This window comes from Chroicocephalus ridibundus, chromosome 24 (assembly GCF_963924245.1).
Source record: "Chroicocephalus ridibundus chromosome 24, bChrRid1.1, whole genome shotgun sequence".
In the NCBI taxonomy this organism is placed as follows: domain Eukaryota; kingdom Metazoa; phylum Chordata; class Aves; order Charadriiformes; family Laridae; genus Chroicocephalus; species Chroicocephalus ridibundus.
This window is the reverse complement of record NC_086307.1, coordinates 2760951-2787498: the sequence shown is the minus strand read 5'-3', so window position 1 is coordinate 2787498 and position 26548 is coordinate 2760951. Positions and strand designations below refer to the sequence as shown.

Below are 26548 nucleotides of genomic sequence, written 5' to 3'. Positions count from 1 at the left end.
TAAGGCTAAATAATTAACATTAATAACACTAAAGAACCAGTATTGATCCCGATACCAATATAAAATACCCAAGGATCATACCCGGCCCGTTCTACCAGAGGAAGCCGTGTGCTCCCCGCCAACGTGGGACCCTGCAAGCGCTGCGGCCACGGGAGGAAGGGAAGGGCTCGGGGCTCCGGCACCGGGGCGAGGAGTGCTCAGGATGGCAGCTGGCAAAGGGAGAGCGAGAGAGAACTCAGCAAACTCTCTGATTTCTCTGGAAAGTGCCGTCCGTGGGATGGAATAACCCCGGTGGCAGCTTGGGGCGAGTGCCCGGGTCTCGCTCCTCCTCGTCCCCGCACCTCGAAAACACTGAGCCCTTGAAACCCGCCCCCCAGAGCTGGCGATAAAGTAAATATTTTCACCGATTCAGGCACTAGAGTCTTCTAAAAGCGCACTTTTCCCAGGCGCGAGAAGAGGAGTTAGTCCTGTGTCGCTCAGGCCAGGTCGTGCACCGAGGCTCCCCGCTGCGTTCTGCGGGTTGCTTTGGCGGAGCCACTGGCGGAGGGACAACAGGCAGCACCACGCAGGGCTCTCCGGTGTCACCGCCACGAGGCTGGAGTTGAGGCCAGAAGGAAGGAAGTTTTTAGATAGGATCAGAGGAAACGGGGCAGGTTTCCTTCCCAATCACATCTCCAGACCTGCCGGCGCTGGGACGTGCTGCCTTGGGTGCGAGCTGTGGCCCCGCTCTGCCGTGCCGGGGGCTGCGGGGAGCGGAGGCAGCTTCATCTCCCCCGCCACGGACCCCGGAGGGGTAGGTAATGTCCCTGCCTTGGCTTGTAGGTGGACGATAAGGGCGTGCTTGGAAGCTGAGTGCTGGAGCGTCAGCAGGAGATCCGCAGCTACCGAGTGAGAGCAGACAGTGATTTTCAGCATCTTATAAACAGGCCGAGCATCCCACTGCCGGACCACGAGTTCCTGCTGCAGCCCAGGGAGCCCCAAAATATATCCAAAACAAGCACAATGCCATTTCCCCCTGAAAAGCAGGAGAAAACTTTATTTCTTTCATATTTTGTGAGGCCTGCAGCTGACCTGGGGGGTCCAGACCGTGCACAGCCCCGGACCAGCCCCGATGAGCGCAGAGGGTTGTGGTTGCAGGACAGGCGGGTGGAAGGAGCTATGTTTTGGGGATGGGAAGTGTGTGGATGGAGCGTGAAGGACTCAGATCAGCGCGAAGCCAGGGCAGAGGATGCTGGGCTGTCCCTGAGTCCATGGGTCCTGCCTACAGCAGCTCCGTGCGCTCCACTCATACTCGCACAGCCTTTGTTTCACTCCACGCTTTGTTTCACTTTGTTTTTGTTGGTAATTACGGAGCCATGGGGATGCAGGCAGTCCCGGGCGGGAACGCTGTGTCCCTATTTTCACCAGGTTCTTCCCTATGATGGACTCGATGGTCTTTATGGTTGGACTCGATAATCCGAAAGGTCCCTTCCAACCTAGACAATTCTATGATTCTGTGATCGCTGGCATCCCCATGCTTGCACGCAGCCCTCCCGATGCCGGCAGCAGCCCGGTTGATGCTGCTCACCACCGTGGATATAGCAGGGATGTCTCTGTTCCCAGGGCTCGGGCTGGGACAGCCCCGTGCCAGCAGAAAGCTGGCTGCAGCCCAGTTCCCAGCAGGGCTCCATAAAGTGGGGCGGGCCGGGGAGCCGAGCGCGCGTCAGCGGACGCTCTGCTCCGGGGAGCGTTGCTCTGCTCCGATCGAAACCGCAGTCACTCCTCACCTGCCGCAGCCGCCGCCTACCCGGCCTCTGGCAGTTCCCGGCGTCCCCGCGGGCAGAGGCTCGGCAGGCAGCAGCGTGGGAGGGACCGCGATGGTCCTGAGCTTGGCTGGGCAGGAGGTGGTGGCTGGGGGTCTCCAAGATGCCCCGGGATGGGGGACGGAGGCCAGGAGAGCTGCTGAGAGTCTGTGCCCCCATGCCTGGGTGTCCCTGGGGCACGTGCCCATCCTCACGGCTCCTGACATTTTGGGGGGCACCCCCAGCTTTCAGGCTGATCCCAGCCCTGGGGACATTCACAGCCTTCTCCTTGTGTTTTCCAGTTCTCTCTGGCTTGCCACGCGACTCAGGTGTGGCAGGTGGGAACTAGAAAAGCACATCCCTCTGCTTGGCAAAGGCTTTGGTGGGGACCTGCCACTATTGCCCACCCTCTTTCCTCCTCCCAGGCAGACCAAGACCTTCTGCACCAGGACAGGTTGGGGGCTGACCTGCTGGAGAGCAGCTCTGCAGAGAGGGACCGGGGTGTCCTGGTGGACAAGTTGCCCATGGGCTGGCAATGTGCCCTTGTGGCCAAGAAGGCCAATGGTCTTCCTGGGGGACATTGAAAAGAGCGCGGCCACAGGGCGAGGGAGGTCATCCTGCCCCTCCGCTCTGCCCTGGGGAGGCCACAGCTGGAGCACTGGGTCCAGTTCTGGGCTCCCCAGTTCCAGAAGGACGGGGAACTGCTGGAGAGAGTCCAGGGGAGGCTACGGAGATGATCCAGGGAATGGAGCATGTCTGTGCTGGGGACAGGCTGAGAGCCCCAGGGCTGTTCCGCCCGGAGAAGAGCGGGCTGAGGGGGGATCTCATCAATATCTAAAGGGTGGGTGGCAGGAGGATGGGGCCAGGCTCTTCTCAGTGGTGCCCGGGGACAGGACAAGAGGCAACGGGCACAAACTGGAACATGAGAAATTCCATCTCAACCTGAGGAAAAACTTTACTTTGAGGGTGGCAGAGCCCTGGCACAGGCTGCCCAGAGAGGCTGTGGGGTCTCCTGCTCTGGAGATATCCCAAACCCGCCTGGACACGATCCTGTGCGACCCGCTCTGGGTGACCCTGCTTTGGCAGGGGGTTGCATGAGATGATCTCCGAAGGTCCCTTCCGAGCCCTACCATTCTGTGATTCTTCTGTCTCTCCTCCTGCCCGAGCATCGGGGCCAAACGGGAAAGCTCCCCGCTTGCTGTGAGCCGGCTGCTGGGGAGCTCGGACGAGCCCGGGCAGCCTCGAGCCTCTTTGTCTCCTTCGCCGGCAGCCTGAGGGTTGCACAACGTGTGGGGGTGAAGCGCATTCATCTCCGCCGATGAAAATAGCACGTTTCTTTCACAACCGGCAGCGGGTTCCGCACATGTCCCCTCGCCCGGCCGCAGCAGAGCCCCGGCCTCGCTGGCAATGGTCTGGGAGGGAGGAGAGACTCGAGAAAGGGAAGTGGTGCCTTGTTTTCCAGGCTAAAAATACTGGCTGCGCTTCCAAAATAATCTTGGTTGAATGATCTCAATTGACCCCAGGCCGGTTCAATTCCCCAATAACTTCGGTCTGAGCTTTGGTCTCTTGGACGGAGGAAGGTCTCGGTGGGATCTCTTTGCTGTTGGAGGTGGGTTTTGCTCTTTGCGTGCAGGTAATTCCCGAACGGGGTTGTCACGGGAGAAGGCAGGCTGCTGCTGCTGCTTCCTTTTCAAAACGGGACCATGAAAAAATTCATGAATTTCAAACCTGAATACAGAGACTGGAAAAATGCTGGTTTCCCAGCCCATCCCAAATCTGACCTTTTGTTTGAGCCATAAGAGAGAAACACCAGCTTCCTCCAGGATGCCCCAGGGTAGATTCCCATGGGTTACACCGGAATGGGGAGGGATCAGCAGGAATGAAGGGGCTGGTTGAGCTCAGGAGGACCCAGTTTGCCTTTCCCAATGTGTTTGAGCCTTTTTGAAGGGTGAATTCAGGAGAATTTAGAGCACTGAACAGGGGAAAGAGTGAGGTGGGGAGGATGAAACCCTTTTTCCTGCTGCTGCCCAACATAAACCGTAGAGAACGGTCCCCACCAGCCGCACCTTTGGTTGGCTCCACTGAGTAATATGCAAATTTATGTAGAGTGGGGCCTCCTGGGACTTACGTTGTGAAGTTATTGACTGTTCTCAGAATGAGCTGTTAGTCATTAAAACATTACCATGGCAATTCTGGTGTTGTTGGGGCTCTGGGAGCACGTCAACGTCCTACCTCGTGCGGCTGCCTGAGGCGAGGACAGGGTGGGCTCGAAGTGCGGACCCCTGGCTGGGTGGGCGATGCTCAGACGAGCCCATGTGGCCCCAGGGTGTCTGTGGGTCCGCTTGGTGCTCGCCAGAGGGGTCAAGGCAGCTCGCCCACCCCGTGTTGCCTGTGCATCTGAAGAGGCTTAGCACCTCGTTGTGTCCCTCTTGTCACCGCTTTGCTTTGCGGGGTGGTGCTCCCGCGGTCCCAAAGCACAGCTCGGGCTGGCGCGCATGCGGACCCTCTTCCCAGCGTCTTTGCCAGCCTGGGAAACAGCCAGCGCATTTGCAGATCATGAAATCAAGGACTCCTTCCCCTCCTGGTCGGCTGCCTCCGCTGACACCGACGCTGAGGTTTCCCTACTGTCTCCCCCACCTTCAGTTTGGGATTCATTTGCAGCCATCTTAAATGATTAGCACTTCTGTTCTGGTCGTATTTTCCAAATCAGAGAGGCATTAAGTGTAACCTCCGTAATGATGAGTTATTAAAACGCCTTTGTCCCCTCCTTGCTGTGGACTGAACCGCCATCAGGTGCTGTTTGAGAGTCCTGCATCTCCTCCGAGGAGCTTTCGCTAAGCATTTCCAAGATGAAAGCTTGAATATTGTGTTCAGTTTTGGGCCCCTCATGCCAAGAAAGACATCGAGGGGCTGGAGTGGGTCCAGAGAAAGGCAATGGAGCTGGCGAGGGGTCTGGAGCACAGGCCTTGTGAGGAGCGGCTGAGGGAGCTGGGGGTGTTCAGCCTGGAGAAGAGGAGGCTGAGGGGAGACCTTCTCGCTCTCTGCAACTCCCTGAAAGGAGGTTGGAGCCTGGGGGGGATCGGTCTCTTCTCCCAAGGAACAGGTGACGGGACAAGAGGAAACGGCCTCAAGTTGAACCAGGGGAGGTTTAGGATGGATTTCAGGAAAAATTTCTTCACTGAAAGGGTTGTCAAGCATTGGAAGAGGCTGCCCGGGGCAGTGGTGGAGTCGCCATCCCTGGAGGTGTTTAAAAGCCGGGCAGACGCGGCGCTGAGGGACGTGGGTCAGTGGTGGTTTGGGCAGCATTGGGTCGATGGTTGGACTCGATGATCTGAAAGGTCCCTCCCAACCTCGACAATTCTATGATTCTGTCAGTGAGGTTTTGAGAGTTTAGAATTGAAAGGGAAGGGAAGGAAAGGCCAAGCCAGAGGAAAACTGGCATAAATGAAAGGGAAAGAGAAAGCCCCGAAGGTGAGATTCACCGTGGGCGGCTGCAGTCTGAGCCGCCCACCTTCAGAGAGTGCCGAAAATAACCGCTTGGCAAGTGGGGCTTACAACTGTGTGCCAGCCCGTGTGCACGCATGCATGCTTGATCTGTAACTTCCCACAGTCTGTTCTGGTCTTGTCAGAGCGAGCAAAATAGCGCAGCAAAAACACAGCCACTGCCCACCGGTGTTTCGGTGTTTATCTTGTGGCCCCTGCACCGGTTGACCTCCGGAGATGCTGAGCTCCTGTGGGTCTCCTCGCTCTGGGATGAGGCAGGGTTTTGCTTTGCGTCTGAAGTGATTTCTTCTTTGGAAAAGAGAAGTGTAATTCGGTGGTCAGAGAATCCCCTGCGCTTTGGATTTCCTGGAAATGCAGCTGTCCTGCAGCAGAGGAGCTGCGGCCGAATACCTGCCGTCACAGGCCGCTCACCCCACGGCCAGTAAGGAAATCTTGGGTGATATCACCCTGCCCTTGGAGGGGATCTGAAGCCCCTGAGCTCCTTTGATCTGAATTTGGCTCATTTTTTTGAATTTGCCCTGCACAGGGATGCTCCCACTCTCCTGCCCCCAGCTCATCCCCTCGTCCCCACCTCACCCCGCTGTGTCCGGCTCCAACGGGAACTGCCCCATCCCAGCCCTGACCCCCCAGGAGGGTCCGTGGATGAGCTCCCGCAGTGGGGTGACGGGAGAGCAAGTCACTGGGAAACACATGCAGAAAGGTGTGTCTTAAGCCTGCAATTTTATGCAATTTAGGAGTTTCACTCGGGGCTATTCGGAAGTGCCTATCTCCAATTAGGTTTGCAAAGCTCTCCTCGGGTTAGGGCCTTCTGCCAGGACATTTGCTGCCTCTTTTTTCAGCAGCTTGGTGGCTTGGACATTCACCCAGGATGGAGGAGGCTCAAGGTCAAGTTTGGCTTCTAGTGACAAGGGTTTGAGCCGTACGTCCACATGCCCTGGGTCTTTCTGACCGCGCAGCTGAGGGATTGCTGGAACCAGCTGCTTGCGGTCCCTCCTGTCGAAGCAGGTCCGCTCTATATAATAACGTATTTATTGGGTATGAGACAACGCAGCTCCCATGGGTGGGCAACCTGAGTTTTGGGTCTTGCTCTAATGGTTACGGCATGTGCAGTACAGCTGCTGAGATGGGCAGGGTCGAGAGCAAGGGGGCTACGAGCAGAGGGGAGGGGAGCGGGTCCGTTTTATGGTGGGAGAGAGGAGGTGGAGAGGTCTAACCACTGCCTACAGCAACCTGAGGGCAAGTACATGACATCAGCCTGTTCCCAGTGGTGCCACATGACAAAACAAAAAGCAACCGGGACAGTTTGCGGTTGGCTGGTACTGGCTGGACAAGCGGAGATGTTTCGCAGCCCTGGGGTAGGCATGCAGAGCGGTGGAAGGTCTCCATCCCTGGAGATGACCAGCCTGAGGGAGGCAAAGCCATGACCACCCTGCTGTGGTGGTGGTGCTCTGAGGAGAAGGCTGGACTGGAGCCTCCAGAGGTCCCTTCCCACCAACACTCCAACCCCCGAGACATCTGCCTGTCCCAGGGTGACTGCGGGATTGGCATTTTAGAAAGAAAACGTCCCCAGTCCCAATGGGATGTAGACGCGGGAGGTACTGAAGCCTGACTGGAGTGTCAAAAACTGGGATGCTACATGCTGGACGTTTAAAAGGCAACCAATCTTGTGCCACCAAATCCAATTCATGTGGATTTTAGAGCACCTGAAAATACTGCTCTGAAAAGGAATGTTTAGCTCAACTTCAATTAAAGAGATGCTATGCTCCTTAAATTTATGGCAGACTGTGATACGCATAATATTCTGGATTAACAGTCTTTAATTTTCAAAGAGAATACACTTAAGGCTAATATAAATAGCAGTGGAAAAGGCTGGCAAGGTTCATGGCTCCTTCCTGCTTGCACATCCCGTATCTTTCTGGAGCCACCCTTATTTTTACCAGCCGGATGCATCAAATCCAAATGATGTGGCCACTTGAAAGGCCTTGTCGTTGGCGGCCGAGTCCCAAGGAAACGGGCAGGAAACGGCACCAATCTGCCAAAGGCAGCCCCGTGTTTCGGGCGTCGTGTCCCCTGCGCTGCCATGCAGCTCTCACTGCAGACTTCGCTGCAGTTGTAAGGAAATTCGCTGATTTTGTAAGCAAATCTGTGGTGGAAGAGTCTTTTCCAAAAGCTAATTAAGTGAATAAGTCTGGGCTCAGGGTCCAGCTGCAAGAGATTTTAAACGTGCAATTCCTAGTTTTTCCTCTCTAAATGTGTCTGTGAATCATACGCTTCTCTCTCTAGCAAAGAGCAGGGCCCTGCCTGAGCCGGCGGGTTTGGGAAGTGAGATAAAAGGCTGCAGTAACGGCAGAGCTTCTTACCGAAGAGCTCTTGCTGCAAGAGGCGAGTTTCTTAAGTTCCTGCGTGTAACCAACCCGACCCTTGCATTTTCTGTATCTGGGATTTACAGGCTGTAGCGAAGCTTCTCTGTGGCTGACTGATCTCAGCGGGATCGGTTTGGTGGGACCGAACACGGTACAGTTGGCGAGGAGGAGCCGTGGAACCCCGCAGAGGTTAAATTCAGCCAGCACCATACTGTGTGACTTTTCTACGATGTTAAAAAAAATAAGATGTTAAGACAGAATTGAAATAGTCCCTATTTGAAGCAAGCATGCAAACCAAAGATGGTGTCATGTGTCCAAGCAAAACACAGCTCGGACAGAGCCACCCTCCAAAGGCAGCAGCCCCAGCAGTTAAAGCTGCCACCTGTGGATGCTTTTAAGCATTTTGGCGTGGGTTACACATCCCGCTGGGCCAGCGCCGGGCTTTTTCACAGACGTTCCTCGTGGCACAGATGATGCTTTTCTGTTTGCCCTGCATCAGCTTGCTGCACTGTGCGATGCTGCCCGCCCCGTCCGTGTGTGCGCACCAGGCAAGGCAGGAGGAGCGCTGGGGACAGCCGCGTGTGCCAGGATGACCTGTGGGTGCCTGGATGCCCATGGGTACCGGGATGCCCATGGGTGCCCGGATGGTCACGGGTACCAGGATGCCCGTGGATGCAGGGATGGCTATACGGGTGCCAGGATGGTCACGGGTGCTGGGATGCCCATGGGTGCTGGGATGCCCATGGGAACAGCAGTGGCTGGGCACCACACAGCATCCCTCCGCGATGCGGTGAGTGGCAGTGCCCAGACCTGGTTCAAGGCTGAGGCCATGGGGATCTCGCTGCACAGGAGGCTCTTTTCCAGCCCAGCCATGACACGGGACCGGCTGCGAAGCTCTGCCCTGGGTGTACAGGCACAGCTCGAGGGGTCCCGGTTTGCTTTAAGCAGGTGAATCCCGGTTCTGCCCCGGAGCCGGGTCCCCAGGTCGGCCCCGGGTGCAGGGTCCCAGGAGCAGGGTCCCTAGGCCTGTCCCAGGAGACGGGTCCCAGGAGTCGGGTGCCCAGGCCGGCCCCGGGTGCAGGGTCCCAGGAGCAGGGTCCCTAGGCCTGTCCCAGGAGACGGGTCCCAGGAGTCGGGTGCCCAGGCCGGCCCCGGGTGCAGGTCCCAGGAGCCGGGTCCCCGGGCCGGCCCCGGGTGCAGGGTCCCCAGGCCAGTCCCGGGTGCAGGGTCCCAGGAGCCGGGTCCCCGGGCCGGCCCCGGGTGCAGGGTCGCAGGCGCCGGGACCCCGCTGCCCCACGCCCGCACGCCGCTGTGCGGATCCTGGTCCGGGCCCCGGGGGGCGATGCCGGCTGCGGGCGCGGTTCGGGCCCAGCCCCGGGCAGCGGCGGCGGCGGCGGCGCCGCCATTGGCCGCGGCCGCGGGGCGGCGCCGCCCGCAGCCAACGCGCCGTGGGCCGGGCCGGGCCGGGCCGCTCCGCTCCTCCCCGCCCGGTTCCGGTGCGGCGGCGGCGGCGGCGCAGGTGGAGCCGAGCCGCCAGCGGAGCCCCGCGCCCGCCGCCCAGCGCGGCCCGGCCGGCGGCCGCCCCGCCGCCTCCGCTGCCTCCTGAGCCCGCCGACCCGCCGGCCTCGCCTTTGTCCCTGCCTGGCCCCGCCGCCGGCCCCCGCCCGAGGTAGGCACCGGGGCGGCGGGGACGTTTCCACCGTGGCGGGCACGGCTCTGTCAGCCCCGGGGGGGTAGGGGGCCTCCCCCGGGCCGGGACCCCGTTCCCATGCAGTTGAGGCATCCCCCGGGCCAGGCCCCCCATCCCCTGGGGGGCATTAGAGGCCTCCCCCGGCCTTAACCCCCGTCCAGGGGCCTCCCCAGGCCGGGCCTGGCCCCGTTTCCCCCCAGCTCTCAGGGGGGAGATGTCTCCCCCTGGGCAGCCCGGCCAAGCCTGGCTCTGCCACCCCCCTTCTCAGGCCTTGCACCCTTGGCTCCCCAAAGGCCCCCCTGGGGCTGTCAGGCTGCTGTGATGGGGTGCCCCGAAGCTGGGCCCCCTCCGTGGCTGGTCCGGATTGGGGAGGGGGGCTCTGGCTCCCGGGGGTGTTGGAGCCCTGCCTCAGGGTCTGCAGCCCCCAGCCAGGGCTGGGCTGGGGGTGGCGTTGCGCCCGGTGTCCATGGAGGGGTGTCACCCCCGGTGTGGGGGTGTGTAGCATGAGCTGGCGTGGGGGGTGCCAGGCTCCGGGGAGGGAGAGTCCCACAGCTCCGCACCCAGGTGGCGGCAGCCGGTGGAGAGCTGGGCTGGTGCTGGGGAAGCATGGGGTGACGGTGGCTTTGAGGGCAGGTGATCCACCCCGGGAGGGGACGGTGTCCCCAGCCTGCGTGTGGTTGTGGGTGTAAGGCCGGACAAGCTGCCGGAGCCGAGGGAGAGACTTCAGGCTCGTGACTCCCCAACTCCTCAGGTCCAACAAGGTCCGCAGACCTGTGGCTGCCTTCGAGAGCCTGTGTTTAGATGTGGTAAACCTGAGCCTGTAGTTTGCTGGAGTATTTTTGCTCTAATCCGGTCGCCTTTCCCTTCTGAAGGCCAGCCAGTGCTTGCAGGGAGCAAGGCTTTAAGGGCAAAGGAGCACTAAGTGGGTGCTGGGCTGCATCCTCCTTGGGTGTATTTACTGAAATGGCATCTCTCTTCCTCACTAAATACCTTGTTGAGAAAGGATGTGAGCAGCTGCGCTGGGAAAAGAGCCGTCAGTACCTCAAGTAGCCAAGATCTGTCTGGAGACTGAGCCAATGCAGCCCACAGATCTGCGACTTGTCCAAGATTTGCCCTTTGCTGGCAATCCCGTGGCTCCCAAAAAGCAGATCTTCCCACACCTTTTTCCACGGTAAAGGTATTATCCGGGGTTTGGGCATGTCAGGAGGCTCTGCTGAGTAATGGGACGTCAGGAGGCTGCTGCAGAGGCGGTGTTGAGATGTGCACCCGGGCTGGGCTCGGCTCGGTGGCGGGTGCGCAGGAGAGACGAGGTGTCGCTTGTCCTGGGAGAGGACGGGAAGCGAATGGCCGGCGGATTTGGGCTGTGCCGTAGCATTTGCCCAACTGGATGATGTGTAAGTGGTTTCTGCCCCGTGTTTGTTCTAGCAGACGGTCAGAGCAGCACGCTCTGGGAGGATGGGGGGGGTGGGCCCCGCGCTCTGAGGGTCCGGATGCGATACCTCTCACCAGATGTTTGCAGAGCATTTCCAGCCTGGAAATCACAGCCTTTCTCAGGAGATCTCCAGCGCTTCCTGGTTTGCAGCGAGGATCAGAGGATTTCAGCACTTCCTACTCGGCTGCCTGATGTGAGCAGGAAGTGGGAGCATGAAAATGGCAGAAAAGTGCTTGCAGCGAGGCCGGGAGCTGAGCTGGCGTAAGCGCGTGGGATGGTAAGGAGGTTAGACCTGTCCTGAACAGGGTCCTAAACCTTTTGGACCTGTCATTTGGGAACAGACAAGTCACAATGTTAGAGCCGGTCCGTGTGAGCGTGTGTCTTGTCCTGGGACGGCGTAGCAGGAGGACGGAGGTGAGCGTGGATGGGTACACATGAGTGTGTTTTTTCCTGCAGTTTATTAAATGACTTTGTTGCATCCTGCTGGGGCGCAGACGGGAACGTCCCCAGGGCAGAGAGCGGCCCGTGCTTTGGGTTGGTGCTGGTGGTGTCCAGTGCGGTTCTGATCTGGTTGGAGGCGTTTTCAATGCGACACGGTGTTAAATCTGGCCTAGCAAAGTGATAAACTTCAGGTCCTCGTGAGATTGTGGCTCGGGATTTGTGCTGTGCCTCTGGCAGGGATGGGGAACTCGGGTCTGCAATGGCTGGAGCGTGCATGTCACGACTCTGGCCCTGGGTTCTGCGTTTACGCGTGACCGGGCTGTGGAGTAAAGACCAGGTTGTATCTGCTGTTGGGAACGGAGGCAAGTTGCTTAACATCTTTTGAGGTAGGTGGCTCTAGGGATGTGAGCGGCAGCACCGGTGGCTTTGGGATACACGGCTTCAGCCGAACAGTTCTCCCACCGTGGGGCACTGGGATAGAAACAACTCTTGGGAGGCTGGAAGCCGGTGCTGCAAACCTCCGGCCATTTAGAAACTGTTGAAAGAAAAATGAGGTTTGCAAATGTCAGGAATAAGGAGACGTTGAGTATTTGGAGTCTTTGTGGCTCAGATTTTCAGGCTTTTTCCTGTTCAAATAGTGAGACGCGATGGTATACGTGCTTTTTTAAGAGAGTCTGGGAGATCCTGCAATCATGTATTTAACAGCTGGGACCTTGGGGAGGGGAAAAAAACAAACAAGTGTGTTGGCAACGCTCCGAAACAAGGCAGCTCCTTCTGCCCCGGTGCGAATCTCCTCTTCGATCTCTGGTTCAAACATCAAGACCTTAGTTTTTCTGATCTGATTTATTACCTTTTGATCTCCATCCAGCCCCGTAGCTGCTCTCTGCTCCAGAGGGCTGGGGCTCGCGGGGTGGGTAGGTGAGTCAGTCCTGCGAGCTGCTGATTCCTTCCCCGTGTCTGTGTCTCATTACCTTGCTATGCTCCCCGAAGGCAGGAATGCATCCTTCCCCGGCGCAGGCTTTGCCGGCTTCCTGTTAGCAGCTTCTTTGCTGACTTTTGTGTCGTTGGTAAAATGGGGGAGATGACAGACGGCCGGAGAAGCGTGTCCTGGCCTTGCTGAGTTTGAACGGTCTGGCTGCAGCTGGGTGGGCTCGTGTCAGACTTGAGCAGCCCTGTGTGACCGAGGCTTTGAGAGCCCCGCGGCTGGCACGGCTGGGCTCGTCTGCCGCTCTGACTGCCCTAAAAATACTGCAGAACCCCCTGCTGCCTGCGGCCTCGCTGAACGGCTGTCATGTTTTCCTGCCTTTGTTGGTGCCTTAATGTACGTGGTTCGTTTCTGTCCGCCCTGCTCCCACCTCCTTGGACGTTTGCGGGCTGCTCTGCTGAATTGCCTTCCCCGAAGAGCAGGGCAGGGCCTGGAGCGTGTTAGGCACAGTTTTGTCACTCAAAGGAGGTCTGAGTCAGTACATTTGCTCTAGGATGTGATGGTGTCATGAAGCTTGCAAGGGGATGTCCAGAGTTCAGGAGGCGAGCTGGTGGGGGGCGGTGTGAGCTGCTAACGCTGCTAACCTTTTAGCAGAAAAACTTGGGTCTTGTTGAGCCGAGGAAGTTTAGGAGAGCAGTGCTGTCCTGCAGAATGCAGGCAAGGGGTTTGTTTTCTTTCTCTGCCTTGGAGAGCTCTGTCTTCCCTTGAAACTGTCTTCCAGATATAGCAGCAGTTGCTAACACTGAATGAATGCGCGCTGAATTTAGGCAGCTCTGAGGCTGCTGTGTGTCGTGCAGGACTCAGTTGTTTGAGTTTAGCCAGAGCAAGCAGAGCTGGTATGCTTGGGTGGCATTGTCCCAGTTGTCAAGCTATAAATAGCCAACGGAGCCCAAGCGCTTGTTGAGCTGACTTTGGACATTTCCCGGACTCACCTTGGAGGAGGAATTTGTGCCAAGGCACATCAGCCCTTGGCAGAGTGGGGTTGAAGGCGGTGAACGCTCAGCGTGATGCAGAAGTACCCGTAAACGAGCTGATGAGGTGGCAGAGTCTGTATGAGTGCCTTGTGTCCGTGTCACTGTGGTCCCTGTTGGGCAATAGCTGAGGAGGCTGAGGAAAGAGCCTTGAGTCACCCAGAGAGGTCTGCAGCAGGGAGGGAATGTCCTCAAGTGAGCATCTCCATGGAGGTCCTGACTCCAAGGAGAGGCTGGAGCAAGATAGCGACTGTCTGTTCCGCTTCCACACCTTAGCACATCCGTCACGTGTATCACTTCGTTCTCCCTTGTCCTAAAAGTTTGTCCATCTGCATTCAAGGCTAACTGTGGTGGATGTTGCTTTCTGTTGTCAATGCAAGAATTATGAAGGTGTCTGGAGTCTTGCTTGGAGTCTGGCTGGCTTTCTGCACCTCAGCCCAGTGACAAACCCCGTGGCTCACTCGCGGGCAGATATGTTGGCTTTGTCCCGTGAGGTGTTTGTATCCAGGAGTCGGAACGCATGCCAGCAGGACAATTAGCTCTTCCACGGGGTTGCACTGCACAGTTGGATCAAAATACTGCTCACATCAGTGCAAAACAAACACTGCCGCTGCTCTGGCACGCGGTCACGCTCGCCCCACGGCCTCTGCGCCACAGTCAATGCCGGCGTGTTCTTCAGGGGGACGGAGGCTCTGCGCTGGGAAGGTGGCTGCTAAAGGTAGGAGGCAGGAGGACGGAGGTACAGTATTTGGGGAAGAGCTGGAAACTGAGAGTATCTTGGGCTGGCTTCCACCAGAGACTCATTTCTCTTGATGGAGAAATGTTTTACGTGTGCGGGGTGTCTCCGGCAGCGGTGCCTGCCTGGAGCATCCTCCCAGCGTTTACCTGGCAAGTGGGACACAGCAGCAGTCGCTGCTGGCCCTGTGTGGCTCCCAGCTTGTGGCACTGGTAGCGGATTGCTCTGCTGGGCTGTTTGCGCATCGCAGTGTGTAACCCAGGATCAAAAAAGCTGTACTGGTGTACTGTAGCTATGCTAAAGTCACACCTCAAAACCAAGACCCAAGCCTTTGATTCTTTTAGAAATGACTGAGTTGATGTGCTGCAACAGGACAAGGACTAATGGCTTTAAACTAAAAGAGGGAAGATTTAGACTAGATATAAGGAAGACGTTTTTTACACTAAGGGCGGTGAGCCCCTGGCCCAGGCTGCCCAGAGAAGCTGTGGCTGCCCCATCCCTGGAGGGGTTCAAGGCCAGGTTGGCCGGGGCTTGGAGCAACCTGGGCTGGTGGGAGGTGTCCCTGCCCAGGGCAGGGGGCGGCACTGGGTGGGCTTTAAGGTCCCTTTCAACCCAAACCATTCTATGATTCCATATTATAAGGCATGAAATAAGCAGGTAGGGCGTCCCGGTGCATTTGCGCTTCTTATCAAGATTGCTCTGGCCTGTACTGATTCACTGGGCCATGTTAGGGGATCCTGGACTTTTTGTCCATCTGCTCTCCTGCCTTGCCTTTTTTATTCCCGTTCTCCACCTTTCCTTTTACTCCAGTACAGCCAGTTCTCCCGCAGCTCCCCCTCTGTGCGGTAGGCATTTATAGAAATAAGATGGGAAGGTGTCCTGATCCCGTTTGTGTTCCAGTTGTAGCTGGAAGGATATCAGCCTGTCACTTGGGTCACCTGCTTCTCCGAAAGAGAGCAGCATGTCCGAGGAGCCTCTGGAGCGTCCTGCGGTCCTCCAAGTGCCTTGGCGTTCAACTCCACGGAGGGTGGAAGCAGGGCCAGCCTCTGGGAAGGAGTGGACTCCCTGATGCTGCAGGAAGGAGTCCAGACGTGGTGCTGGGAGCGGTTCATGGGGGATGTTCTTAAGCCTTCACGGAAGGAGAATCTCTTACGCAAGGGAGGGGAAAACAGTGTCGATGCTGAGGCTGCTTTTTCAAAAGCCGCAGTTGCGTAAGGGCAAAGCCTTGGGCAGCACAGAAAATGTGGAAAACGTCACTTCCTAGCGATCGCTCAAGACAAAGCAAGGATTGCGCTCTAAATTTCTTCCTTTACGCGTATCCTAAACTTCAAGGCTTATGTAAATTCTCCAGGTTTGCTCAGGGCTTGATGCAGTTAGAGAGGATATGTTTCCATACATAGCCTGGGGGTGCAACTACCAAGTGAACATAGTCTCTTCTGTTCCTGCCATAGACTCTTTTCTTCATCTAGCTGCCTTCAGCAACACTTAAGAGGCCAGTGACAGCGCCTGCTTGCCAGGATTGTCTTCTAGTGGCTGTAGGGTGGGAATATTCACAGCAGAGAGCTGGCTCTGAGGAGGGAGCGTGTCCCTGCTCCCTCCCTCCCCGTGACAGCCCGGAGCAGAGGAGAAGCACCGTTCTCCCGCTTCCCTTGCCTTGCTCATTCACGGGTTTTGCTGTGTCCTTTTTGCCCTGCGTGTGGGCTCACCTTTGGTCCTCTGGCCTCGCTGTCCTTGTCCCAGGGCTGACGCAGGGACGGGCATGTGGCTCCTTGCTGTCCCAGGGATGCCGAGGATGGGGGGTTGACTATTTCTGCAGACACTACAGAGCACCTGGATGCAGGAACCTCTGCTTCTCTTGGGGCTTATCTCCTGGCTTCTGCTGAGCTCAGGGTTGTGCATGCCTCCTTCTTTTCCGTCTTCCTCGACTGCACCAACAGCAGTAGAGGGGTCCCCAGGGGAGGGTTTGGAGGTGCTGGTGGCCAGACTTGCAGTATGGTCCGTACACCTTGACAATTGCTTCCACAGAGACCAAGCCTGAGAGCGGGCACGGTTCTCCGTGACTCAGGGATCCATCGAAGCCTGATGAAATTACTGGGCACTCCCCATGTGCCTGCGGTCAGCCCCCTTGGTGGCCGTGCTGCTCCCCCTCTGCGCTGGGGATGAGGCAGCTGGGTCCTCCCTGCCCTTCTTGGTGGCACTCCTGTCCCCAAGGCACAGTGGCAGAACAGAGCTGCCACCAGCCGGAGGTGGCAGTGTCCCAGAAGAGGGGTTCCCCGCACTGGGGGACGGTCCCTGCCACAGTGCCGGGGTGGCTGGGGTTTATCTGGGTGCCTGCGGCCGCATGGCTGTCACCTGCTGGCATGGGGCAGGCAGAGAGGACAGCAGCGCTGGCTCATGCCGCTGGAATAATTGAACTGCAGCGTTAAGCAAATCTGCGGCTTGTGATCTTTATTCAGAGTGCTCAGCCTCTTTGAAACCGTGGTTTAATACAGGCGGTCTGACAGAGGCCTTAATAAGCAGTTGCTGTCTGGATGACGACTGGAATCGGAGGTGCCGTCTTCCCTCGGATGCCCTGTGTAAGTTTTGGAGGGTGTTTTTCTAGCAGACTAAGCTGGTGGGTTTTGGGAATTCAGTCATGTAGCACTGTAGGCTGTCAGTTCCTGCTTATGACTTACTCCTGTCCAAAAACCAGTAGGAAAAATATTTTTAGGTTTTGAGTAAGCTGGCAGTGTATACTGGCATCACGAGTATTCAAATGCACATGCTGACGAGGTGGATGCGCTATGGACGAGCAGAGAGCTGCTGCAGGGACCGGTTTCAGGAGGTGCGCTTGATTTCCAGAAACCGTAGCTTGTCTATTTGTTTTCCCAGTATCTAAGGGTTGAAATCGAATACGCTCCGAGTATTGCCATTTAAATTTCCCTACATTAATCTTAATGTTGGTTGCTAACCGAGACCAGATCTTTCCTAAACACATCTGGCGACTGGGCACGATCTCAACCCTTTCTTCGAAGGGCGTGCTGTGCTGAAGAGCTGCGAGGGTCTGCGTGAGGTTTGAAAGCAAAGACAAGGTTTGGGGTTTGTGGGTGCTCTGTCCCGTCACTTTGGTGGTGTCGGTTCCCTTTGGGGCTCGGATCTCTGGCAGCCCTGCTCCACCAAGGTGCCTGGGCAGGCTCAACCTGTGGCAACACGCTCTGCTCGACGTGGGCTGCGCGGCGCAGGTGAGACGTTTTGCTGGGGTTTTGCCGGATCCCAGGCGGGGAGAAGCAGCGGCCACACTGGGCTGGCGCCCGTTGGGGTCCAGCCGTGCTGTTCTTGGTGGGCTCAGCCGGTCCTGGGGATGCTCAGGGCACCGCGGGGCTGGTGCTGTGCCAGGGCACGACCCGCTCGGTGTCACGCTGCTGCGAACACAGACGCTGAGTCTTGGGTTTTGAGGAATGAGCTGGCACAGCGGTGCGGAGACGGCCTTGGGGATTCAGCACAGCGTTTACTTTGCCTCAAAAGCACGCGCGGTGGCTCTACCTTCTGTTACCCAAATCTTTCTTGGTGAGGTGAGAGTTGTTGTGCAGAGTTTCCTCTTTATATCCTCTTATGTCACGCTGCCCCGCCGGCTGAGTGCGCTCAAAATAGCTGCCAATCCCAGTAGGTTTCACTTCAAGGTCTCTATTCTTAGCTTGCTGGTTAGCTGAGCAAGCCGCGTTACTCAGTAGTCATGAGTTCAAGGACCGTAGGGTAAAGACTAGCAAACTTATGCCATGCGGGAGTTTTGTTTGCATTTCATGGCAGCTTTGAAGGGACGGCTTGGGCAGAGCCCTACCCGGCAGCCTCAGACTTGCGTGCTCAAAAAGAGAGCCGCATGCATGTGAGCATGAAATAACAGTTGCCGCAGCTGGTACGTACTCCGGAGGAGGCAGACGGCTTGGGAGACGGGATGACTCAGTATATGAGAGTCTGTTAAGTGGCATATTGCATCTGACCCATCTACGAGCGGCGTTATCGGATGCGTCTTCCTGCTGCACTGATGGCCAGATATGTGCATGGCGGGAGTGAAGCAGAAGTGAATGTGGGATGCGGAGCAGTGGCTTCCCGGGAGCGGAACTAGCTGGATGTTCTCAGAGTGTTGCACCAAGGCTGAAGATATCTGCCGCGCTGGTGATGTTCAGCCCGTCCTGTAAGTGCCTTTCCCGTTCCTGGGGGATTTTTAACTCTCTTGCACGGCTATGAATCCTGACTGGCTAAAGATGTACGTGGAGAATGGTTCACACAAGGAGCTGAACTGAGTGTCTGATTTGCGTCTGGTGGACACGGCCGCCACTGGGGCAGGTTAAGGGCTTTGTGGTTTTGATTACCTGTGTGCAGGGTCCCAGCTCATAGCCACAGGAGAGGAGCAGACAGCATCAGTCCCAGCGGTACCAGCAAGTGCAGGAGAGGCTCATTTGTTACCTGCTCAGCCGTTTCTGGCTGTTCCATTGGGAACTCACCACTTACCCGTCAGCTCTTGCTCAGATCTGATGGAGGTGCTGCTTAGATGGATGGAGAGGGACCCCTCGCTGGTCCTTTAGCAGGACTTAGCTATTCTTGAGAGTGCGTTTCGGGAGTGATCTTGTTTCCCAGACGTCATTTAAGTTCCTTTAACTTTTTCAAACCATTGTTGAAGCGGTGCGACCCCAGCTTTGCTGGGCTTAGATGGATTTCCACCCGGGAGGGGATCAGGCACAGCGTGCTGGGCTGAGGGCACAGGCAGGAGCAGCATCCTGCACCCGAGGGATTTATGGCAGAGGAGAAATAGAGCCCGTCCTGGGGGCGAAAGGTGCTGGCCATGGCTTTTGCTGTGTGCTGCGAGGTCGTTGAGGCTCTGTACGTGGGGTTGCTGGGGAGTGAGTGTTGTGTACCGAGTTCGCATCCTGCCTGCGCTGCGGGTAACGGTCACGTGCAGACGAGGCCTTTGTCCTGTGCCTGACTGCTTTTTTTAAAATTTATTTTTAGGTGCTTTCTGGCTTCCTCTTCCTCCTGTGCTGCGCTGCACTCCCTCTTTCTAACTCCCTCTTCTAGGATTGCTTTTTGAACAATCAGTTCCTCCTTAAACCCATTTTTGCAGGCCTTTGTCTGCGCTTGGGAGCTAGCCCAGTTTAGCATTAGCAGCTGCTGGCTCCTTCTGGGTAAGCAAGAACAAATAAAGGTTTACACTGAATGAATCATTTGAGCCTTATCTGTCTTTCAAATTCGGGACAGCTGTACAACTGCTGCGAGGAGTCTGCCTGGAGGGCACGGAGCCTCCTCGGGAAGAGCTTCTCCTGCCAGTGGCTGGAGCTTAATGGGTTTGTGCTGGGATCCGTGCGCTGCCTCGGTGAATTCCTCTGTGTGCCTCTGAGCTTTATCCCACGCTTGATTACGAAGCACAACTCTGGAATAACTCCCTTTCCTTGAGGACTTGCTCCGCGCCGGCTTTGCTATAGGCTCCTGTGGAAATTCAGCCTTTGGGATGCTCTGGGTGGTTTGATCGCCTCGTGAAAATGCGGACGCTGGCTGCAGAGCATCCCGGTGGGAACCACATCGTGATGGCACCTGCGTAGTGGAGAAGCTTTGAAGGCAGCCAGCACGTGGTTTGTGGGGAGCGAGCTGTTGGCATCCCCTTGGGCTCTCCACTTAAGCAAAGGGACACGGCGGAGTGTCAACACTGCAGGAACCGTGGTGTGGCTTTGCTGGTTTAAGAGGCAGGATTTGTAGATAAGTAGCGTTAGTTGGTTGAATAACAGAAATGTGGGAGAAGGGAGGGGAGAGGCAGATAAGCCTTGGGCTCGTGCCTGAAAAGTTTTAATCTGATAATAAGGTGGGGAGTTGCACCAGAACTAATATTTTGCTGAGATGAACGGGACGGCTTTTTCTCCCCTCCTCCTGCTGTCCTCGTCTTCTGGCACTCCAGATTAGACTTGGTTTATCCTCTTCCTACGCAGAGAGGCACCCTGCCTAACCGAAATGAAGGTCTCACCAACAGATCTGGTGGTGTTCTGTGGTTCGGAGGAAGTGCGGCACACGGCAAGTGTTGCCCGCTCTCCTGCAGCCTGGTCCTTCTCCCAGCTCGCGTCCTTGAGTCCTCAGAGCTCACCAGAAGAAGCAGCAGGCTTAGACACGTGACACAGTGATGGCAAACTCCTCATAGCTTCTTGCAATTTCCCTTTTTTTAATTTTTTTAAAAATTCTTCTTCAGAGAATGCGTGCCGCAGAGCCTGCCCGTCTCTCTGCACCCTCCGTAAACGCTACGGGCAGGTTTTGGCTCGGTGTCTGGATAAACCATTTGCCTGTTGCGATGGTGGGACCCACCGTGCTCTTGCAAACTGGAGGCGTTGGTGGAGCTTCCTTTGTGTGTTTCTAACCTGCATTCCCAGTTTGTCTCATCCCACGCCCAAGGCCGTGTGTTGAGACCAAGAGAGGGATTTGGTGGCTTCAGTACTGTAAGACATTGAGGACACGTTTGTTAGACCAAAGTCCATCCTTTCCAGCGGGCCAGGCCTTGGGAGGTGAAGATGGCTCTGTCCTTTGCGTGGTAGCAGGGGCAAACCTTGCTGTTGACTCAATGAGAAGAATTAGGGGATTAAAGTGGATCTTGGCTCCTGAGTGCAAGGACGCTTGGCACTTTGACTCCTCTGTAGAAGATCCACAGGCTGCCCTGGCTGCTTGGAGCTGGGCTTGTAGCTCCTGCAGAGTATATTGAGGAGTACAGAGGATCGTGGATTGTCAGCAAGGTTTTCTCCTGCTTTGACGCTGACTTCCCTAGGGCTGGGCTTGCTCTGAAGTGGTGAGGGCCAAGGCTCTTTGGCTGCTGGGAAGGTGATTTTAGGACTAAGGTAAGGTCCTGGGTGAGGGACCAAACAGATGCTTATAACAGTGGTGGCAGAATAAGGTTGCGTCGTTGCCGAAGCTGTTTCCTTAGTTCCACGTGAGGTCTTCCCTGCAAACCCTAATGGATAAACTGCATCCCTTTCTTCTCTGGAGCTTGGAGGCACCTGGTTGTGCTTGTGGCCTGGCCTGGGAGCTGCAGTAGAGTGGGGGGATGCGGGGCTGCCTATCTTGGGTTGGGGAGAAATAACCCAGAGACCCTTTCCACCTTAAATTCAGGATTTTGGAGGGGGTCTGCAGGATGCTGAGATGGGACAGCCAAGGTATGCGTAGTGAGCTTGGCTATTATGTGCATCTTCATGTGGAATGGAGGTGTCACATCAAGCTCGGTCATCGGCAGGAGACTCTTCTTCCATGCTTCAGTTTCCAGCACGGGATGGGTGGACCCAGGGACTCAGTGGGAGAGAGGTGTTGAAAGCCGGGTAGGGAGGCAAACCTCACTGTTGCGAACGTGAAGGCTGGCTCCTGAGATGCAGGAGGTCTTGCTCTGAGCCTGAAGAGCCGCGGCATGGAGGAGCAGAGCACAGAGGTGGCACTGAGTGTGTGGTGCTGGAGAAGGGAAAGCCGGGGCGGGGGGACACAGCAGTGCAGACTCCTTGGCCAGTGCAGTTTCTTTTTAAAACTGAAGTTTTCAGTCTTTCTGAAAGCTCCCTATGCACTGGGCTGGCTCTGTAACACGCCTGTCGGGCCCCAGTTGGGGCAGTTTGGGGCCAAACTGGTGGATTTGTGCATGGAGGATTTCTGAGGGATGCCCCGCTTAACTTCTGGTCTCCCTGCCCGCGGCGGGCAGACTCCGAGTGCCCCAGTGCAGGGGTAAGCAAACAGGGCTTGTACAACCCTTACAGAGCCGGGGCTGGAACCTGCTTTTCTAGTATGACAGACCAGGTCTCAGCCACTCTGCCTCTTTAAAGCAAGTGTACTCAGAGAGGGTTTGGCTTTTCTGCTTATAACTAATTTTTTAGCCATTAGGTAGACGGGGCAAAAGTCCCGGCTGGAGTTGTCCAAGTGGCTCATTGCGGAGCTGTTGGAGGTTGTTGGTGTTGCAACGCCTTGTCTCGTGCGGCGGGTCCATCCCTGGTCGTGCACCGAACGCGATGGGCGCGCGTGGATGCTGAATCTCCCCTTCGTCGGCTGCTGGATGCTCCATAAAGGGAGCAGGAATAATTCACCTGGATTAAATCACAAGTCTCCTCTTTCCTTCCATCTCCAAGGCTCTGCCGTTGTAAACAGCTGCTTACTGGAGTAGGTAAGTGGAGGCAGCGCAGTCCTGCCAAGCCCTCATGTCCACAAATGACTAAATCCTGCCTGAAAAGTCAAAGTATGAAAACATTATTTTTTGGTTTTGGCTGAGCTTCGTGGATTGCTGGGATCGAGCCATCTTGGCTGCCTGGCGGGAGAGCAGAGCCGCCCCTCTGGATGCCGGCTGGGGCTCTGCCCACCTTGCAGCTGGTGGAGGAGGGTGGAGGAAGGCTGGTGTCGGGGGGCAGGCGGGGGTCTGGGCTCTGGGAGGGTTCCTGGGGGCTGCCACTGTCGCCGCGGTGCTCGGACCAGCCGTACAGCCCGGGATCAGCGAGCAGCACTCTTGCAAAAATTGTTGTGCCCATTGGCAAAGCGTGTTGGCAGGAGGGCTGGAGGGCGGTGCTGCGGCTGCAAGCCCTCGCAGTTCATAAATAACTGTGGGGGCTGGAGAGCTGGGCCGGTGGCCCGGCGAGGAGCTGTCGTGCCAGCCCTACTGCAAATGCAGCACCTTGCCTGCGCTTTTTTAGCTTAAAAGCTGGCTTTTCTTTCATGTGTATTTCCACAGCAGGGGCCTGCGTGCAGCTGAGGTTTCTGTGTGCCGCCCTCGTTTGCCCGCTGCTCCAACGTCCCATGATGGGACCGTGGCCGTTCATTGCCCGCTTGCAGCCCTGCCCGCCTGGAGCTGCGTTTGGAGCCTTGTTGAACGGCGCGGTGGGTCCGTCGTCCTGTCGCAGCCTGGCTGATGGACTCTGCTGTCAGTTCGTAGGGAGCAGGTGGATATGAGATGGGAGACGCTAAGGTTTAATAAGGCACTGGTCTGGGAAAGGAGAGCTCTGAGCAGCTCCGTGCTAAAGTCCCTTTGTGCATTTTGATGTCTGTTTAACATACGCTGGAGCAGGAGCCTGAGAGGGTGGAGAGCAGTCTCGCAGTCTAAGGAGGTGTCCTGGCGTGCTCCTGGGAGCTCAGACCTTGCTGTCCGAAGCATCCGATGTGTCTCACCTCTGCGGCATAGGCTGCTGCCAGAGCAGGTGCCTACAGACCCAGGGGTGCTGTGTGTTGCGTTGCCAAAAGACCCCTGGCCCTGGGCCCTGGGCCAGAAGAGACCGATTCCTTCTCTGAACAGTGCAGCAGCTCGTGGCCTGCTTGGTCTGATTGCGCCTGTGCTGTGTTTTGAATGCAAGCAGTGGTGGACCAGGCAGTGCGTAAGCTGCTGTGCATCCCCGCTCCCTCACTTGTTTCTGCTTCCTGGTGCTCGCGTCTCCGGCTCCCCAGGCTTTCCCAAGGGTACCCCTCTTCTTCTCCATGCAGGATAGCCTTTGCAAAACTTGGTCTCCCAGCTGGCCAGCAGAGATAACATGAAATGGATATCTGCTCTCCTCCTCCGTAAGCTCCAGCCCTTTGAGATGGTCCATGGGTCCAGTTGTTTCTGCGAGCGAGACTTTGTACCTGCAGGAGCTCAACAGGAGCCTGGACTCCTGCTGTCTGGCTGGGGCTGGAGGGTCAGAGCTGAGCGGTTTTGGGAGCTGAGGAGCCTATGGCATGGGAGGAGAGAAGTCACAAGAGGGAGAGGAGGTGTCCTAAACCATGAAAGGAGGGTAGGGGTGCTAGGGAGGTGGCAGTGGCAAGGGGATGTCCAACCGCTGTCTCTCAGTGAAGAGGTAGGCGATGTGTTGTTTGCTCTAACACAACTGGTTTGCTCATAGCGTGATGATGGGATCACGTCAGCAGCGACACATAACTGGGGGACGCTGGTGCTTTTTCAAACCTCTTTAACTCGGCCAAATTTATATTCCAACTGTGCTTCAGAAGGGGTTGGGAGCCGTGCTCTGGGTTGTCTGTTTGCAGCTGGAGGGGACAAGCGTGTCCATGCCTCAAAAGGCCAAGCTCGAAGCTGGCCACGGTGCCAGCTGGTCAGAGGTGCTGGTGGGAAGGGACCGTCCCTTTGCGTCTCATCTTCCTGGCTTGCGCCCCAGGCATGGTTTGCAGGGGCTCAACCAGCAGACTGGGCACTCTGGGATTGCTGCTGGTGGAGACAGAGGTAGAACTTGGATTCAGAGGCTGTATCTGCTCGGTCTGGGTCAAGCAGAGCAGCAGCAGGCCTGTGATGCGACACTGGATGCTCATCTGCGCCCAGTGGCTCTTGGTGTCCCTTCCCTGCCTCCACAAAAGCAGTCCCCCTCCAAAGAGCAACCTCCAGCACTGCTTTGCAGGGCCTGATGCGGTGTCTGGATGGAGATAAGGGTAGGGTTTAAGGCCAAAAATTAGGAGAATTTCCTGCTGCTAGAGATGGAGCCTGGATAATGCTGATTTAGGGCTTTGACTCCCATCTGCAGCCTTCCTGGCTCCCGGGGGAAGCTGACCCGATTCCCAGCTTGTTGGGCTCTCCCAGTTCATGCCCATCGGTGGGGTCAGTGCCTCGCTGGATCTATGGGTGGTTTGTGCATATGGATCCCCGATTCTTGGTCTTCTACATTCACGGCAGCGCAATTCCCAGGTACACGGAGCCGCCGACACGCCGCATCCTCCTGCGGTAGGACAGAGCCTGGCAGCCGAGCCACCCCTTCTGCGTGGCCAGGCTCAGTGGTGAGACGCTGGTATGCGAGATGTAAACTCAATACCAAAGTTTAGATTACAGCCCTGTGAAAAACATCAGCTCCCCTAAATGGAGCCCAGATGGTGGCGGAAGCTGTGCAACGCATCGAAGCCCAGGGCCAGGAATTGCAGGAACCGTGTGAGCAAAGGGACCGGGGCTGTGGGGGAGGGAGAGGAAGGGAGGTTGGGTTTCAGCTCATGTAGGCTGCGAGGCGGGCAGTTGGCCACTGCCGTCTGCATCCAGGGTCAATTCCTAAACCAGGCTGCTTAATCCCCCTTGCCCAGTAAAAAACAATGGATGTCTCCCGAGTTGCATCACTGTAAATGCAGCGTTTCCAAAGCTGAGGTTTCCCACAGCCCGTGACAGCTGAACTTGCCGGCGTAAGAGGCCGAGGGCCCTTGGGCAAATTAGAGGAGACCGGGCAGATCTGAGGCAACGAATACACAAGCTGCGTTGGCTCGGGAGCTTTGCCAGAAGAGGAGTTTCCCAGTTTCCTCGTTTCGGCAGGTTGAGCGGCTGATCCCAGGGAGAGGGGTGAGTGCGCGCGGTGGGAGCCTGGAGCCGTGTTTTGGGTAAGGCGAGCGCCGACGCGCGCCCCAGCAGCCGGGCGATTGCACGGGCGAGCGCAGGCTACGGGGAGGCTGACTGTGACTCAATATCCTGGTGTTGTGAAAAAAGCAAACGTCCCGGGGCACTGCTGAGAGCGCTGTCTGGGAGGCTCGGAGCCATCCTTCCCACCGCTGTGGTGCGGGAGCCTCCGCCACAGCGTGCTCTGGGGGCTTTGGAAAGGCGCGGAGCGATTGAGAAGTGCTGGGGGGACCGCAGAGCACCTCTGGTAGGGCTGGACGCCGTGAAGCCAAGCAGGAGACTGAGATGGTCTCCAAACGATGCTGCAGGGCTGTGAGAGCAAGTTATTTCCTTCCCAGGAGAGATGGTGGCCTCGGGCTGCAGCCCTCCTGTCTGGGCCAGCACAGGTCCAGCGGTGAGGATGTGCTGGGAGGTTTCTCTGGAGGGTTTGGCCACGTTAGATGAACATAAGGAATTGCTGAGTTAATTGTCCCCTCTGTGAACCAGAGAGCTGGGGTGAAGTGGTAAGAGATGAGGTGTTTACGTAGAAATTGAGGCTCTTCCTGAGGTTGTTCTGTCAAGAGACGTTGTGGGGAGACCCCAAACGCGTCCAGATGGGATCAGCGCTCCTCTGTTAGGACCTCCCCATCCCTCCTTCCTCCCTGCTCTGCCCTTCCCACGTCTCCCTCCCCTCCCCTCCTTGCTGTGGTTTCCAGTGCCACCTGGCTTGTGTGGGGCAGGGAGAGGGCAGGAGGGATGGAGAGGAGCCGGAGCACTCCTGCGGCCCCAGCACTGCTGCCGGCAGCCAGGGAGCCGAGGCCGGCGCAGGTCCCGAGCCGCGGGGCCCGCAGGGAAGCTCACCCACGCTCGCCTCGGAGGAAGGCCCACATCCCTCGAGATAACAGTGTGTGCAGGAGCAACACGGCCCTCCCCTCGGAGATAAGTTTGTGTGCAGACACAGCCCGGAGATAAACACCCAGGAAGGCAAACATCCAAGTCGTACACCTGTAGGGACACGGAGCACCTGCAAACACCCGCCGCGCGGCCGTGCCTGTCCTCCCGGGATGCGGATGTTCGGCATTTGCCCGACCTGCTCTGGTGGTAGAAAATCACGTGTAGGGCTGTGCTGTACCCCGAAATCTGGGGACACTCAGGGAGAGCGAACAAGCGGAGTTCGGGGTCCTCTGCGGGTTGAGTTGGCTGCAGCTTTCGAAGATGCTCAGAGCATCTCTCTGCTCAGACCCCAAAGTGCCGTTACACCCCGGGATTTTGCGCGCCTGCGGGATGCTGTCATCTTTAGGCTACGAGTGCAGTTTTCCAGTACTCCCAGGTAGCCTCCATGCGCAACA

The 26548-nt window shown here is 57.1% G+C and overlaps 1 protein-coding gene across 6 annotated transcripts in view; it reads left to right on the top strand.

Annotated features, from left to right (window-relative positions):
- Positions 1-26548, top strand: part of HDAC7 (histone deacetylase 7) — a 100799-nt gene that overhangs the window by 35349 nt on the left and 38902 nt on the right. The window contains exon 1 of one of the 6 annotated variants that reach the window (XM_063359046.1): positions 9153-9317. The exons of 3 other annotated variants lie outside the window; for them this stretch is intronic. Coding sequence is in view for 1 of the 3 variants with exons in the window: in XM_063359036.1 (XP_063215106.1) it covers positions 17972-18074 (103 nt within the window). In the remaining 2 variants the exon portion in view is untranslated. Of the gene's footprint in view, positions 1-9152; positions 9318-17599; positions 18075-21861; positions 22047-26548 lie in introns of those variants that run through there. 2 more of the 6 variants (XM_063359036.1, XM_063359043.1) reach the window with 2 other exon arrangements.